The sequence below is a fragment of the Pavona decussata genome, unplaced genomic scaffold (assembly GCF_977016875.1).
Source record: "Pavona decussata unplaced genomic scaffold, jaPavDecu1.1 SCAFFOLD_285, whole genome shotgun sequence".
Taxonomy (NCBI): Eukaryota; Metazoa; Cnidaria; class Anthozoa; order Scleractinia; family Agariciidae; genus Pavona; species Pavona decussata.
The window spans coordinates 791,518-806,133 of NW_028145686.1; the positions used below are offsets into that span (position 1 = coordinate 791,518).

Below are 14,616 nucleotides of genomic sequence, written 5' to 3' on the forward strand. Positions count from 1 at the left end.
GAGCAAAAAAATCACTCTGCACGTGCGCTAATTTACATTTTGGTACATTTCTTTGCCGTCCTCTGCAAAACAACAACGTGAAATGACCACATTTAAGGTTTTGTGGAGAACGTCAACGGGTGAAGGTGAATTTTTCATTTTCTTTCATAACTTGTACGCCTCTCCTACCAATTTGGTTCCTGGATAGCTCGCTATTTTTGTAAAAGTTGAGCGAGTTGAAATAATCGCGAAGTAGCACATATGAAATAAAGTTATATTTTCAGGTGACGTTTTCGTTGCCGTTGTCGTCGTCTTTTCAGCACGGGGGGCGACAACTCCGAAGGCACTCAGAGGGATATATATATATACAGTCGAAGCGGTATAGACTGACGTCACGAACAAGAAAAGCTATTACAAGCTGAGAATTTCTAAAACTTAAAGTTTGTTTTCACTGCTGGTGAAATCATCCGCGCATGTCTAAAAAAAAATAAAATGCGCAGAGGCATATGGATACTGTTTTATTTTTAGCAGACAGTGTATGATTAAGTGGTAGTTTAAATAAACGTTCTTTCAGACTGTTGGTCGCCCTTTGATTGCTTTCAGTGTGTCCTGGGGTCGCCAGCTTAAAGATAAATCATGATATCAACGCTCCTGGAAGGGATAAAAATAGCATTATCATGGGCCTGCAAAAACAATTACCTTTTAAAGTAAAACATTTTGTTTTGTTTTGTTTTGGTTTTTTTTTTGGGCCCGTTTCATTGATCAGTATATCAAGTTTGATACTGTTAATAGCTTTCCTGGATCTAAAATGAGATGGTTTGTACGCTGATGTAAAGAAAGCTTTTTATATATTTTCTCGTGACCCCGATATCAGTTCATCACATTATAACAGTTTAAGAATACAAATGCTAATATATCAATATTGAAATACGAAAGAAGCTTTTCTTTTTTTCCTCAATTTATTTTTAAAGGTCATGCAATAGAACAAAAAAGTCTTGAAAATTTAATTTAGCCACTTCGCTCTAGGCAACGTTTGCGTGATTTTTTAGTTCATAAATTTAATAACATATCGATTTCTTCTGATTTAGCGATAAGAAACCTGTTAAAGACCTAAGATTAAACCGAGTAAATCATCAGAACACGTTCCAAAAAGGCACAGAATTGCTTAATCATGATGATAGACAGGGAAATTATGATTAGCTCTAGCGCAAACCGCAATTTGAACTCGGATCAGTGCGCAAGAAAAAAAATAAAAACAACATAATTACTCTCGCCCACGTGCTTTAATGACAGTTGATCGTTTTCCGGGACTTGTATCTGTCAGTCAAGATCGACGCTTTGATGGCTTCTTTTCCTGAATAAACCCAAGAGGGTGTATCAATTAATGAAACAAAGACTGTCAGTGATTGGAAGGCTTGCGATTTGTCAGTATTTGGTTCCGCTCTCGAAACAAAATCAGGGTCTTGTGCACGTTCTGTGTTATTTCCGCTGGTGTTAACTGTTAAGTTGAGTGGTGAAAGTATTTAAACCTTGGTGAAATCAACCGTCAGATAAACTATTTGTGCGCGCATCAACCGACTGGTACACAAGCGCTGATAAGAACTCCTGCACGGTAACAGATACAAAGGCGAGACTATAAACAGAAGATCGACTGGAATAATGTACAATCGAAGAAGCATTTGCCTTAGCGACAGCGAGTCGGAGAATTCCGAGAGCTATGCCAACAAAGAGAATGACAGAGGTAGAACAGAAAGGTCAACAGCAAGCGAGAAAAGAGATAGTCAACCTCGAACACTTCGGCGGAAGAACTCCAAAGTTCTTACTCCCGAAGTTCTGGACCTTTGCGCCAAAGAGATTCAACAGGAGAGCATGTTCAAGAAGAGATACGAGCAAGCAGCTCTTTACGTTTACGGCACAAACCCTGAACAACATTGTGGTGTAGAGAGCGGAGCACTCTCGAGTCAGCCTGACGGAAATGTCTTCAAAATGCCTTATCTCTCGGATCCTTGTTTCACGAACTTTGGATATTTCAGATAGGTTTGAACATGTGTGGTTAATTACACAAACTTATGCTCACAAAGGGATCAGGACACGCTAGAGTTCCATCAGAAAACCGAGCAAGAAATGTTCTCCTAAGAAACACTTCTACGGACCCCTAGCAAGTCCGAACTATGAACTCGTTGGAAATGTTGACAAAATCCGTACCTGTGTTATTTCGGAGGCGAGCGAATGAACGAATCAACTTCTTCGACTTCAAACTGATGAAAGGAGCCACAACTCAAAGCTGTTCCAACCAGCGAAGCATTGATTTTGCCATAAGAGACACAAAGACTACTTGCAAATGACAAAGCTGTTTGAAACATTGTAAAGCAGTTTGAATTTTTAAGAATAGTATACATACTAAATCAAAAATACAATTAATTAAAATTGAGAAGATTAAAGAGTGAGTTTATCATAAAAGACATAAAATAGATGTATTTTTGTAGCAAATGAAGAACATTTTTTTTATCAAAGCGTTATTTAATTAAGTTGTATCATACTATAGATATACCCCCGAAAAACGTTATTTAAATATATGTACATATTGTAATATTTTTGAAAAATAAAATGGTTGACTACGTGACTAAGAGATAAACTTCCCGCGTCGTGATTTTAATAATAATGAATTTAATCGGCTCGCAGCACGACAGCAACGCTAAAAATAGCAATAGAAACCAATACAACTACTTGACCTTGCACAAACTCAAACTGTCCGCATTTTTTCGTTTATTGTTTCTTTGGTTATTTGTGACCTGCGTGAATCGTGCTATTCAAACAGTGTCAATAATCATAGCTTCATCGAAAAAAATGCCTTTGATTAGATCGTTTGCTAGAAACTCGTTTCTTATGAAATTTAGACCAAAATCAGTTGTTCACAGACAAAAACTATTTTTGAGTTGATTATAAAAGCAAGCCTTGCGATATTAACAGCTTTCCGGAAGAGCGGTTTCTGTCAGGGCGTATATCGCTTGCTGTGGTCGCCTATGTTTGTGACGATAGCTATATATATCCGTTAGGTGAACGAGCAAGTATCGTTAAAACTAACGTTACATGACTGTAGCCTACGGTGAAAATATCCATAAATTCCTTTTCAACGAAGATTCCAAAAACACCTCTTAGTCGTCCAGTATTGACAAGTTTTGACAACAGTTAGTTTAAAAATTAACGGCCGTGTATGTCTTCTGGTCTCGGGTGGAGGGGTTAACGAAAGTTAAGTAAAAGTTTATAGTAGGAAAAGTAGAAGTATTAATTTAAAAGAAACTAAACAAAATTTTAAATCATGGTAATTAGACGAGAAAAAAGTGACAATATAATGTTGTTTATTCGGCAATGAAACGTGTCGACATTGGTTGATTTGTTTAGTCTACAGCTAAAGGCAGTGTTTTTCGATCTAAACTAGTACTAGATACTAAAAATTGAGCCTTTTACCGGTTAAGGGACTTTTAAAACTCGTGCCATTCCATAGAAAATTGTGGCAATTAAGTTGGAATAATGGATAATTGCAATAGCAAATTAAAAATTTATTGCACAATGTAGGCTGCCAGAATAGCAGTTTATCATTTACAACATATAAGCTAAGCCATGTAGGAACGCTTTTATCTGCAGTTAATGCTCGGTCGTAAATTTTTCTTATAGAGGCAAACGGAAGGGAAGACGCTTCCGTATATCATTGGTTAATTTCCATTTTGATAACATCGGCACGGAGTGTGGGTAGCCACAATGTGGTGGCTGATTAAAGCTCCTTTTGCAAAGTTTTTTGTTTCTTCAGTTGCGAGAGCTCCAAACTGAGACCCGGCAAATGGTAGAGAAATTCTAAGTCCACGAACTGTGATAAAAGAAGCCAAATACCATGCCACGTGCACAATAATCTCGAAAAATTCCGTTCCATACCTAGTGCCCAGACCATTGGATTTTATCATTTCTCGTCCCAGTAGCCACCTATCCCTCTTAGTCGGCAACGCCTGGGTACGAGTGATCCTCACCAAATACAAAGCCGATGAGTAAGCCGATGACCCTGAAGATCAGGCCCTTCCCCAACGGGAATGTCAGTGAACCACTTGCATGATCGCAGGATAGAAAGCTAAATAGCCCATTTTACAAGAGGAAAGGAGGATGAAGGTGACTTTGTTTCAGAATCCAAACCTAGCAGCTTCTCGTATTTAAATCCGTCATGTTGTTGTTATGTTAGCTGAGTCACTAGGAGAGAGGGAACGCCGGCTCCCCTCACCCCAACCCCCCCCCCCCCCATTTTTTTGCCACTTTTCTTGATCTCCTAGCCCCCTTCCTCCCCCTTCCGTATTTCCGTCAACAGAACTCCAGAGCTGTCAAATTCGGACTTTTTATGCCTACTTTTGCTACTATGCTTCTCGAGATACTCGGCTTTCCTATGGGTAGTGCCTACTAATACAGGGATATTTTTGCGCGGTTTGAAACTATGCGGAGAAAGCAGATTTTAGCAAGTGCTCCTGGTATCTAAAAAGAAAATTGGGGGTAACCATACATTTTTCAGAGATAACAAAGTTTCAATTTCGAAAAAAAAAATCCCATACATTGTTTTGTATTTTACTGCTTTTTAGAATAATTGTTGCTTATTATGTCTGAATGCCCCGCTCCCCCCCCGATTTTCTTTCTGGATTCCATTAGCCCATTCTAAAATCTGCTTTTCCTGCATAGTTAGTAACTGTGCAAAAATACTTCTGTATTAGTAGGCACCGTCCTTAAGCTTAGCAGTGAACCTCGGCGGTTTCCTGCATTCAAGGCAGCTGTACCACAGCGATCCTAGACTAGGAGCGGGCGAAATAGCAATACTAAACCCTGTTGTACATGTTCGTCTTCTCCAGTTCAGTTCGGGTCACTTCTATATGCAAAACAAGGCAAGTAATTCATGGTAAGGTACCATATAGTCACCCACATAACCCTAACCCTGACCATCCATATAGTCACCCAACCCCCCATATAGTCACCCTTACCTTACCATGAAGTATACAGCTATTTCAATTAACGTTGTCGGGTCAAAGCTAAAATAGCTTAAAGACATCTTGAAAGAGGCGCTGCCACCTCATCCATTTGATATTCTAACATTTCTTTCATCCAAATGGCTCGCCATCGTATATCTTCACTAGACGGACGAGGCATAGCTGATTTTGATGAACTTATTCATAAAAAAAATCCACAGAATCTTGAGGTCTTGTCTTATAGCTTTATATTTTGATCCGACAAGGTTAATTGGAATAGCTGTATGTCAAAAAAAGGTAGATGGACAGCCAGAGGGGCTCCAGTGCCCCCTCTTTGATTTCATATTTCTTATACGCAAGCATAGATTTCTGTACATGTCTTATATTATTTAGTAATTAACTTATTAGGTTTAAGATTTAAAATACTTCGCCAGACAGGAAAAAAATATACAAATCGTTCAAATGAATAAAGAAGGAAATAAAAATTGCATTTTAAGTGAGCGGTAAAAGTAAAACTAAGATGGCGGGATAGTAACAAGAGGGAAACTCCGCTCCCATACGAGGGCTACTCTCTGGCGTGAAGATGTTAATATTTTTGCGAGTGGTAAAAACAAAATTGTTTCGAACGAACGCAGCGGGTGAGTTACTGAACTGTGCTCGTTCCTAAAACATTGTTTTTGACACGAGAAAATAAAATTCATACCTTCAAGCCACCGTGTAATTTTCTTTTTATTACATAGACAAATCAATCGCTCGCCACTTTTCACCGACTGCTAGTTGAACAAACAACCGTGAAAAAGCGGGAAATGAAGTTATCAATCACTCAGGTCCCGAACGCAGTTTCGTATGAATTTTACGAGCGGTGTATTTTCCAGTAAAACACGCTTGTCTATGTAATAAATACGTATAATGTACAAAATGAATAATAATTCTATTTCTGCTCCATGTGGCATAAAAGAGTAAAAGTCACCGGGGCCGGGTTGTTCGAAAGCCGATTAATCCACGATTAAAAGTTAACCGAGGTTAACATCTCGCTCATTTGAAATGACTTTAAAGGCTCATTTTAAGCTAATGGCAAAACTAAAGAACAAAAATCTTTTGGACAAATCCTTACGGATCAGTAAACATACTCGAATCAAAGTTCACGTTAACCAGGATTAGCTTAATCTGGCTTTGAACAACTGGGCCCAGGTGACCAGGAGCGCAGGTAACTTAAAAGGAATACGCCATTTTCGAGTTGCTGTGAACCTCATTATGAAAGTGAGGTTAAGTGCAGATCTTTTCCTGTGAAAATAAGTTTTGTTTGCATTTGAATGAAAACTAATTTTCATAATAAAAACTTTGCACTTAGCCTCGCTTTGACAACGAGGTCAAAGCAATTCGGAAATGGACTATTGATGCTCGTTGCACACACAACAGTAGACGGGAAAGAACTTCAACCATTAAAATAACGATTTAAAAACGAATACTTATAATAGTATGTACGGATAGTTTGCGGTTTTTAAGTTAGGTTGTGTCACAAAACGTGGAACTGTCGATGTCACTATAAACAAATATGATCTTATACATTTGTACAAGGCTTAGATATTTGCATCTCAATTCTAAAGGATCCCAACTTCAATTCCGCCATTCTTTCCGTATACTGACGCCTCCTCAGGGCCACAAATTAGTGGCAACGCCCTCCTTTGACCAGTATGATTAGTATGGATGTGCTTTGCAAGGTACAAAGGACCGGGGGCATACTCCAGGGTCGATCTCACCAGTACCTTGAAAGCATTTTTTAAATTATTATACAGCTCTTTAGCTAAACAGCTGTCCACAATAAATAAGTATTGTCTTGATTCGTACCGCGTCGTATCAAATCATATCCTATCCTATGGAATCGTATCGTATTGTTAGTAGCGTATTATATTTGCACTGAGAACCAGTGAGAAAGAGAACATGAACCTAGCTTAATGGCCTTAGCTCCCACGAGTCTCCTGTAGCTTAAACGTAGAGCATCCGAACTAGTACCTGGAAGGTCTTTGGTTCGACTCCGGATGGGAGAACTCGGATTTTCTTTTTCCGAGTACGGCCCAAGTCACTAACTGAGAAAGTCGTCTGTCATTTATTTACCACGCTTACTGAACATTACATCTCATTTCTTTCACAAAGAAAGTTCTAGCCCTGGAAATGAACTGTTGTCCGTAGATAGAGAAATATGTAATCCCTCGTTGGGAGCTGTTAATAGTAACTATGTCAAAAATATAACAATAACAATAACAACAACAACAACAACAACAATAAGTAATAATTAAAAATGATTAGGAAATGACAGAGTATTGCCAATTATTTTAGCTTTCAACTGTTAGGTACTTGCACCAATCGACAACCAAGAATCGAGGACTTCTTCTTCTGAAAAACCAACGTAAGATGCAAGGATTTTCAATCCTAAATGGCTAGATTGGCTCAAATAACGATTTCCTGGTTCAAGAGATTGTTTGTACATTCCATTCACAATGGACTGGAAAAACCTTCCGGCAACCGACCAATACAAGACGGAAAGATCCGACCGAGAGAGACCGTAAATACTCTGATAGCCACACAACACGTGACCAGCGACCCTGATACCCTCGTCGTGAGTGTCGCCTTGTTGTACTCTAAGCAAAATCATGTACGTCATACAAATGGCAACTTCAAATACTCTGTAAGAAAACGAGGCATCCCCAAAATCAACAACACTGGCAATTTCATGGCCGTTACCACGATGATTTAGCATAACAATTATGTTTTCATCGTTTAGATCGCCATGAATAACGTGTTTCTCTGTATCTCCAAGTTCGGGGATGACTTTGTTAACAAAATTATTGTAGACGTGTTGGAGTACTTCTAGATCTTTAACATTCTGGCTTGCCAAGGAAATGTAACGTTCAAGGACAGACAACTGAGCCAGGTCCCACTCTTGCTTAACAAGGTCACCAAAGCCTGGATGGTGAAAGTCCTGAAATTATTAAACAGAATTATTAGGCTGTCCAGCAAACGTCGACGTAAATGTGACGTAAGGTCCCCGACTCCGTGGTTTCGCGTGTACCCAGCGCTTTCCGGCCAAACCCAGTCAAATTGTATCCTGACAGCAAACGGGATCAACAAGAAAGCAAAATACTTAAAACTTCGTCTCCTGTGTCCCGAGATCGTTTTTTGTCCTTTTAAAAGACGTATGTCTGTAAGGTAATACAGTATGATCTGTTCCGGATGCTTTGGCTGAAATTTAAGTTGAACGCCGGAAAGTTAAAGTTTTAGGGAAAGGATTTTAATTCCCCTAATTTACGAGCTGTTGTTGGCTTTACGAAAATGCTAGCTGACTTCTGCAGGTATACCTGAGAGCATTGTATTTGTGTTGTTTTTGACCTATAAAGGTTACGTCTTGTTTGAAGTTGTTTTGTTTTTAACTCTTTGCATGTTTGTTTTGTTTTACGTCGTCTGTACTCCCGTACTCACAGAACTACATATTTGCCCCTTTGAAAACGAGGAGTTAGTTTTCCAATACATGTAATACAAAATTTTGAGCTGGCATTTTGCAGAAGAAAACTGCTTAATCTTTTCTTTACAACTAAATCGGAATCTTGATTCTGAGGCAATTTACACCCTCCGAACACTCGGATATGCACCGCCGAAAATAAAGGGTTGTGTGATCAGAATTTTCACTCCAGTATTAATTAACGATTACCTGCAAAGCTTTATTCATCTTCGCTGCATAGCAACCAAGATTGAAGAGAAGATCGGGAGTGCAGTTGACATCTTTGAGAAGCTTTCCTGGAACAAAGCTAAGAAGACGGACGGCACAAACGCGGCGGACAGGATGCCCTTGTTGGTTAAACGTTTGTTTCTGATCCTCTTCATATCCAAAATTAGAAGATTCCACTTCACATTGTACGGTGAATTCACCATTCAAAGATCTCATTGGAACCGGGCAAACAAAACCGCACGCTTTCAAGTGAAGCATAATCTCATTTTGTGCATTTACATAAGGAATGTTTTCTGAATCAACGTGGTTTAAAATCTTCAACACGAATTCGCCTTCGTTCATTTGTTGTTGATCATGATGGTTTCCGCGCCCGGATTCCTTCACGTTGCCTGGCAGAGATCCTTTCAAGTAAAAGTTCCGGTCGTCATAACTCACGAATTCCTTTACTTGCGAAGAGTCCGTGACATGAAGACCAAACAATAAGCTCGTTAGTGTAACTGCCTTCATTTTATCAACATTGGGACGAATGAGGGTAAGTGGTCCCTTACTGACCCGCTCACCGTCCATTTCAGTCAAATTATCAAGCTTTCTCTCATAAATCCTCACAGTTTGTAGTTCTTTTGCCAAGTCGGGTCAACCGTCGTACATCCGATGCTGCAATTCACGCAAGTTGTAACTGAGTTGTCGAAGTCTTTATGTGACAGGTATTCAGAGCATTCAGAGACAACGCTGGAAGAAAAACCCAGAGAAACATTCAAGTTATAACTCTAGCGAAAATACATGAGAAAGAATGACGAAGGATTGGAAGCAAACAAAATAGTTAAACAATGGACAGTTTATGATATTGATCACGTGTTTCCTTTCAGGTTCCGCAAGTCAAGTCCTGATATGATTCAAAAAACCTGACAGCAGGAGCCGCCCTGCTGACAGCTGAGTCGCTTCAAACTGAACAGTCGTTCACCAAGGACTTTTACAAACCTTTGTTCCCATCGACAGCTTATTGAAAGTTTCCGTAAGAACGTGTCCGACCATTCTGACTCAGCAGAAAATCGGTCATTTCTTGTGTGTTGAGAGACTTTGATGTACTTATAACAAAAACCCCAATCAGCTTATCTCCCCCGCAGCCGTTCTGTGTCTCGTCACGCAACGTTCGTTGCGGCAATGAGTTACAACCGAACAAAGGAACCGTAGAAAACTACGATCGCTAAAGAAAGACACTTTGCAGTCCGTCTATTTTTATGTCCGAAATATCACATAAGATTACTTTTACCGCAGCCGGTGTTTTCCTTGCTGGAAGTTTACAAGACGTTTTTCAGAGTAAACATTATTTATACCGGGGTGGGGGGTACTCCAAAAAAAATTGGGTAGGGGTGTGCGGCCCGCCGGTCCCAAAACCCTTACCCTATTTCTGACCAAAATCTGCGATTTTCCCTACCCTATTTATGACCCGAAGTAGCTTCTAAAAAAAAATCGAACCCAGGACTAGAGTGCAAAAATCTATACCCTATTTATTACCAAAATGGCGGCAAAATGGCTAAAAGCGATACCCTATTTATGACCAAAACAGCCGAAAACCCATACCCTTTGGCGCCGCACATACCTATATAGCCCATATAAGGGAGTACCCCCCCCCCCGGGTTAAATCCTTTAGAGTAGCGCTAGCGTGAATAGCAAAGCTTGCTCGTAATCCAGATGATTGAATAGCGAGCGGTTTTTAACCGCGGAAGAATGGGACGAGTACGTAGAATCCCGCCAAAATTAAAAGCCCTTGTTTAAGCAGTAGCACGGAAAGTTTATATTAAATCTTTCTCGGTTGTTAAGTGTTTTGTCATCTTTTCGAGAAATAAGAGATTTGCTCCTTCTTTCGCACGGTTTTAATTTCATTTCGGGAGAGGAATTTTTGTTTTTTTACGAGGGATATCAGTCTGCCAACTTGTCTTTTCCACACTCTTCGTATGGCGAGTTTGACCTTGATGGCATGGAAGACGATGAATGTTTGGTGGAGTTTCGCGTTAAAAAGCAAGATTTGGAGACCCTTGCAGAGGCTTTGCAAATACCAGAAAGTTTTTATTGTCAGCAACGAAGCAAAATAAACGGTATAGAGGGGTTGTGTATGCTATTGAGACGTTTTGCGTACCCTCGTCGCTACTCGGACATGGTTCCACGTTTCGGGCAGGCCTGTTCCAATCCTTAGTATGGCAACCAATAAAGCTCTGGATCACATATACGATACTCATGGACATTTGCTAACTGACTGGAACCCTTGAAGATTATGCACAGGCCATTTCAAGGATAGGATCACCACTACAAAATAGGCCTTATCACGGTTTTCGACGCCATTTTGACGAGTAGGCAAACAGGCTTGAAATAACAGTGTTTGTATGGAAATCCGATGTCAAATAATTTTCATAAAACATCGCTTCTTAAAAATTCATGAATTGGAAACTTTTAGCACTAAGAAAGGGATTTTAAGAAAAAAAAATTGGAGGAATGTAGCTGTGTCACAGAGCGTCCAGTCGTGTTTTGAACTTTCCATACATTTGTCTGTATAGCAAACCAGCCGTGAACTGCTACTTAAAATAGTTCGCGAGAAAAAATACAGGGAAATGTATGGAAAGTTCAAACAGTTACATCCCTCTAAGTTTTTTTCTTAAAATTCTTTTCCTAGTGCCAAAAGTTTCCAATTCATGAATTTTTCAGAAGCGATGATTTATGAAAGTTATTTGACATCGGATTTCCATGAGAACACTGTTATTTCAAGAATCAAATTTATGCAAGGCTGGACTGCGTAGAAAACTTAACACGACAGCGACATGATAGAGACCAAACCGAGAATCAACAGAATGCGGCTACCGTGGACAGCTGTTTCGAGCTGGTTGGCTCTTGTCAGCACGTTGTAGCACAGCAAAAAGTAGAACACCAACGCGAGTCGAGTGTTCTACCCAATGCACGTGGTAGCGACATGATATTTCGGCTACCACGTGCATTTGGTAGACCACTCGACTCGCGCTGGTGTTCTACTTTTTGCTGTGCTACACCGTGCTGACGAGAGCCAACCAGCTCGAAACAGCTGTCCACGGTTGCCGCATTCTGTTGATTCTCGGTTTGGTCTCTTTTGTGTCGCTGTCGTGTTAAGTTTTCTACGCAGTCCAGCCTTGCATAAATTTGATTCATTTATATTTTTGGCTGATTAGATCTTTTACAGATCCTGCGTATATACCTACAGCATTTTCGTTGTGCGGTTCCTTGCTTACAGTTTGCTTGTTATTTCAAGCGTGTTTGCCTACTCGTCAAAATGGCGTCGGAAACCGTGATAAGGCCTAATTTATACTAATTATAGACAAATAATTTTTAAGAAATCACCAAGGGCGACCAGAAAAGGATAAAATGCCTATATCTTGCCATTTAGGTTCAAACATTGACGTATTAGCATATAAAGTACAACAAAATACTTACTTACTTTCCACTACAGCCCGCCATGATTCGGGAAGCGCACTAAGGCTAGAAACCACGCCATTTACGCGTGGCGGGAAAACATATTACTTCCGGTCAACGTACTGACACTTACGTAGTCCTTGCTTAAAGTCCCTAATGTTTTATGAATTCAGGCAGTTGTTCCATGTGTACGAGGCCGACAGTTGCCAAGTTTCCCCTTGACAATTGTCATGGGTAAAAAACTTCTCAAGGACAAGCCTGTTGAATAGAACTTTATAACTGGCCGTGATGAGCGAGCATACAAAAGACTGCAGTTTCAGATAGTAACCTGTCAAGAAAGCTTGACGACTAATCACGGAACAATAGGATTCTTGGCTGCTCAGCTGGTTATTTTCGGTGAATATTTATTAGATCTAAATTCGGGTATAATTGTGATGAAAAAGCTAGAGATTTCTTTGGTAAAATATCACCACAGAGCTCGCAATATGCCATAATTTATTTCCTCACCGTTTTCAAAGTTACTGTCACTTCACAATATAAAAGCTCCTTACATTACAGCGGTTACCAATAACACGCGACCTATCGCCTTCAAAAGACTCCGATAAAGTTGCATTTTGGTGGACGTCAATCAAAGAAAAGCCGTTGAAATTGTTTTGAATTCTGAAAACATTTCAAGGCAACAGAACGAAGAAATTGCCTTTTTTATCCGCTGACGGATGGTAAACTTTATTAAAGTTATTTCCAAGACAGGTTATCTAAAAAAATGCGCATTGTTTAGACGAAGCCGTATTTTTTTATGAAACATTTAAAATCGCTACACCTGACAATGAAATCAGCGATGCGTGCAAGTGAGCAAATTATCACGTGCAATGAATCGAAACTTTTAATTCAAAAATACCTTTTATTTGCGCTTGATCTGGCTGGAGAATCAATTTAAATAAAGTTTACCTTCTCTTAGCAAGGTAAAATTCTTAGTTTCTTGCAGGGTTACCTTGGAATCTTGTCAGAATTCAAAATAATTTAACGGCTTTTCTTTGATTGACGTCCACCAAAACGCAACTTTATCCGACTCTTTTGAATGCCGTAGGTCGCGTGTTGTTGGTAACCGCTGTAATTATGTATTCATTTTGCGACTCTTAACTTTTGCCCTTTGGGTTAGTATACATGTATATCTCGTGTGTTTCGGTTGTGCATGTATAATTAATGTATCCGGCTATGCCGTTCCAAAAATTTCTTGTAAACGCACCAAAAGATGTTGGAAAACAATAAACGATATTTAAAGTAGTTTCTTAAATTTTCTTAATTGTTGCTTAACTTCAGATCAGAGTAGGAATACGAGTACAAGTACGACTTTCAAATTTACTAAATTTCAAACCAGTCACCGGCGAAACTTTCGCTCCTTCCCGTTGTTTACCAGCAGATATTGAAGACCCTCGAAACAAGATTGGTGTGATTATTTAAATCAAGCAAACTTTAATTTGAGATTTGAAGACTCCTATTCGTATTCAATCTGGTAGTTAAATCTGAAGGTGTCTACTGATAGGGCCTTCCGATGTAAACAACAACAACGACGGCGAGGGCAACGACAGCGCCACACCACAAAAGGTTTATAACAATCGAAGAGTCAGTAACACGAACACCAAACAGTAAGCTTGCTAGTCTAACCGCTCTCTGTTTATAATGAGAGTAAGTGATCCCTTACTGACCTGTTCGCCGTCTAGTTTCGTCATCATCAAGCGCTGTTCTTTTCTTCACAGTCGACTCACCCGATCAGTTCTTTGCCAAGTGGTCAACCGCCAAGCCACCCACGCGGTAGGTGCCCCAAGCTCTATGAGAGATATCACGGACGGTGACCTTTGTGTGAGTGTTGTAATTTGAGCGTGACCATTGCGTAACGGCGAAATTATAACTGATTTGTGTGGGAAAAAATGATTCCTACTTCAATTTAGCCTGTTCCAGGCTCCTAGAGAGATGCGCGAAGGAGAGTGCGAGGGGACGAAAACGCGCATTCCCCCTCGTTTTCGTCCCCTCGCACTCTCCTCTAGGAGCCTGGAACAGGCTAACTTCAATTTAAAAATGCCAACGAGTTTTCAATAAAAAAAAAAAAATCCCTACCTGAACTCCCTTCTCTGTTGTTCTTTCTCCTATGTGGTTTTTGGAGCGATCTAGTGCGATTCCATTGAGTTTTAGTTCCATTGCTTTTCTTTCTATATACAGAGCTCCAAAACCCACATAGGAAAACCACATTGAAAACTCGTTGGCATTTTTAAATTGAAGTAGGAATCGTTTATTCCCATACAAATCCTTATAATATCGCCGTTACGCAATGGTCGCCGTGACGTCTATACCTCTTATAGAGCTTGGGGTGCCTGTACTGTGGAAGTTTCAACCGCCATGCATGCTGTATTGCTGTATTACGCCAGTTGTATTGAAGGGTATTCAGAGCATCCGGAGCTTGCTAAAAAGCTCGAAAAAATCAGGCAA

General features: G+C 39.9%; 1 protein-coding gene across 2 annotated transcripts; it reads right to left on the reverse strand.

Annotated features, from left to right (window-relative positions):
- Positions 1–5,713: 5,713 nt before the first annotated feature.
- Positions 5,714–14,076, reverse strand: LOC146455172 (hydroxylysine kinase-like). 2 transcript variants are annotated; one of them, XM_085094621.1, is made up of 3 exons: positions 13,839–14,076; positions 8,680–9,426; positions 5,714–7,953 (listed from the first exon to the last, which is right to left on the reverse strand). In XM_085094621.1, the coding sequence occupies exons 2-3, from the start codon at positions 9,262–9,264 to the stop codon at positions 7,321–7,323; spliced, it is 1,218 nt and encodes a 405-aa protein (XP_084950747.1). In that variant the 5' UTR covers positions 9,265–9,426; positions 13,839–14,076; the 3' UTR covers positions 5,714–7,320. The 2 variants fall into 2 exon arrangements, with proteins under 2 accessions (XP_084950747.1, XP_084950748.1); XM_085094622.1 differs by lacking the exon at positions 13,839–14,076 and adding an exon at positions 12,154–13,820.
- Positions 14,077–14,616: the final 540 nt, after the last annotated feature.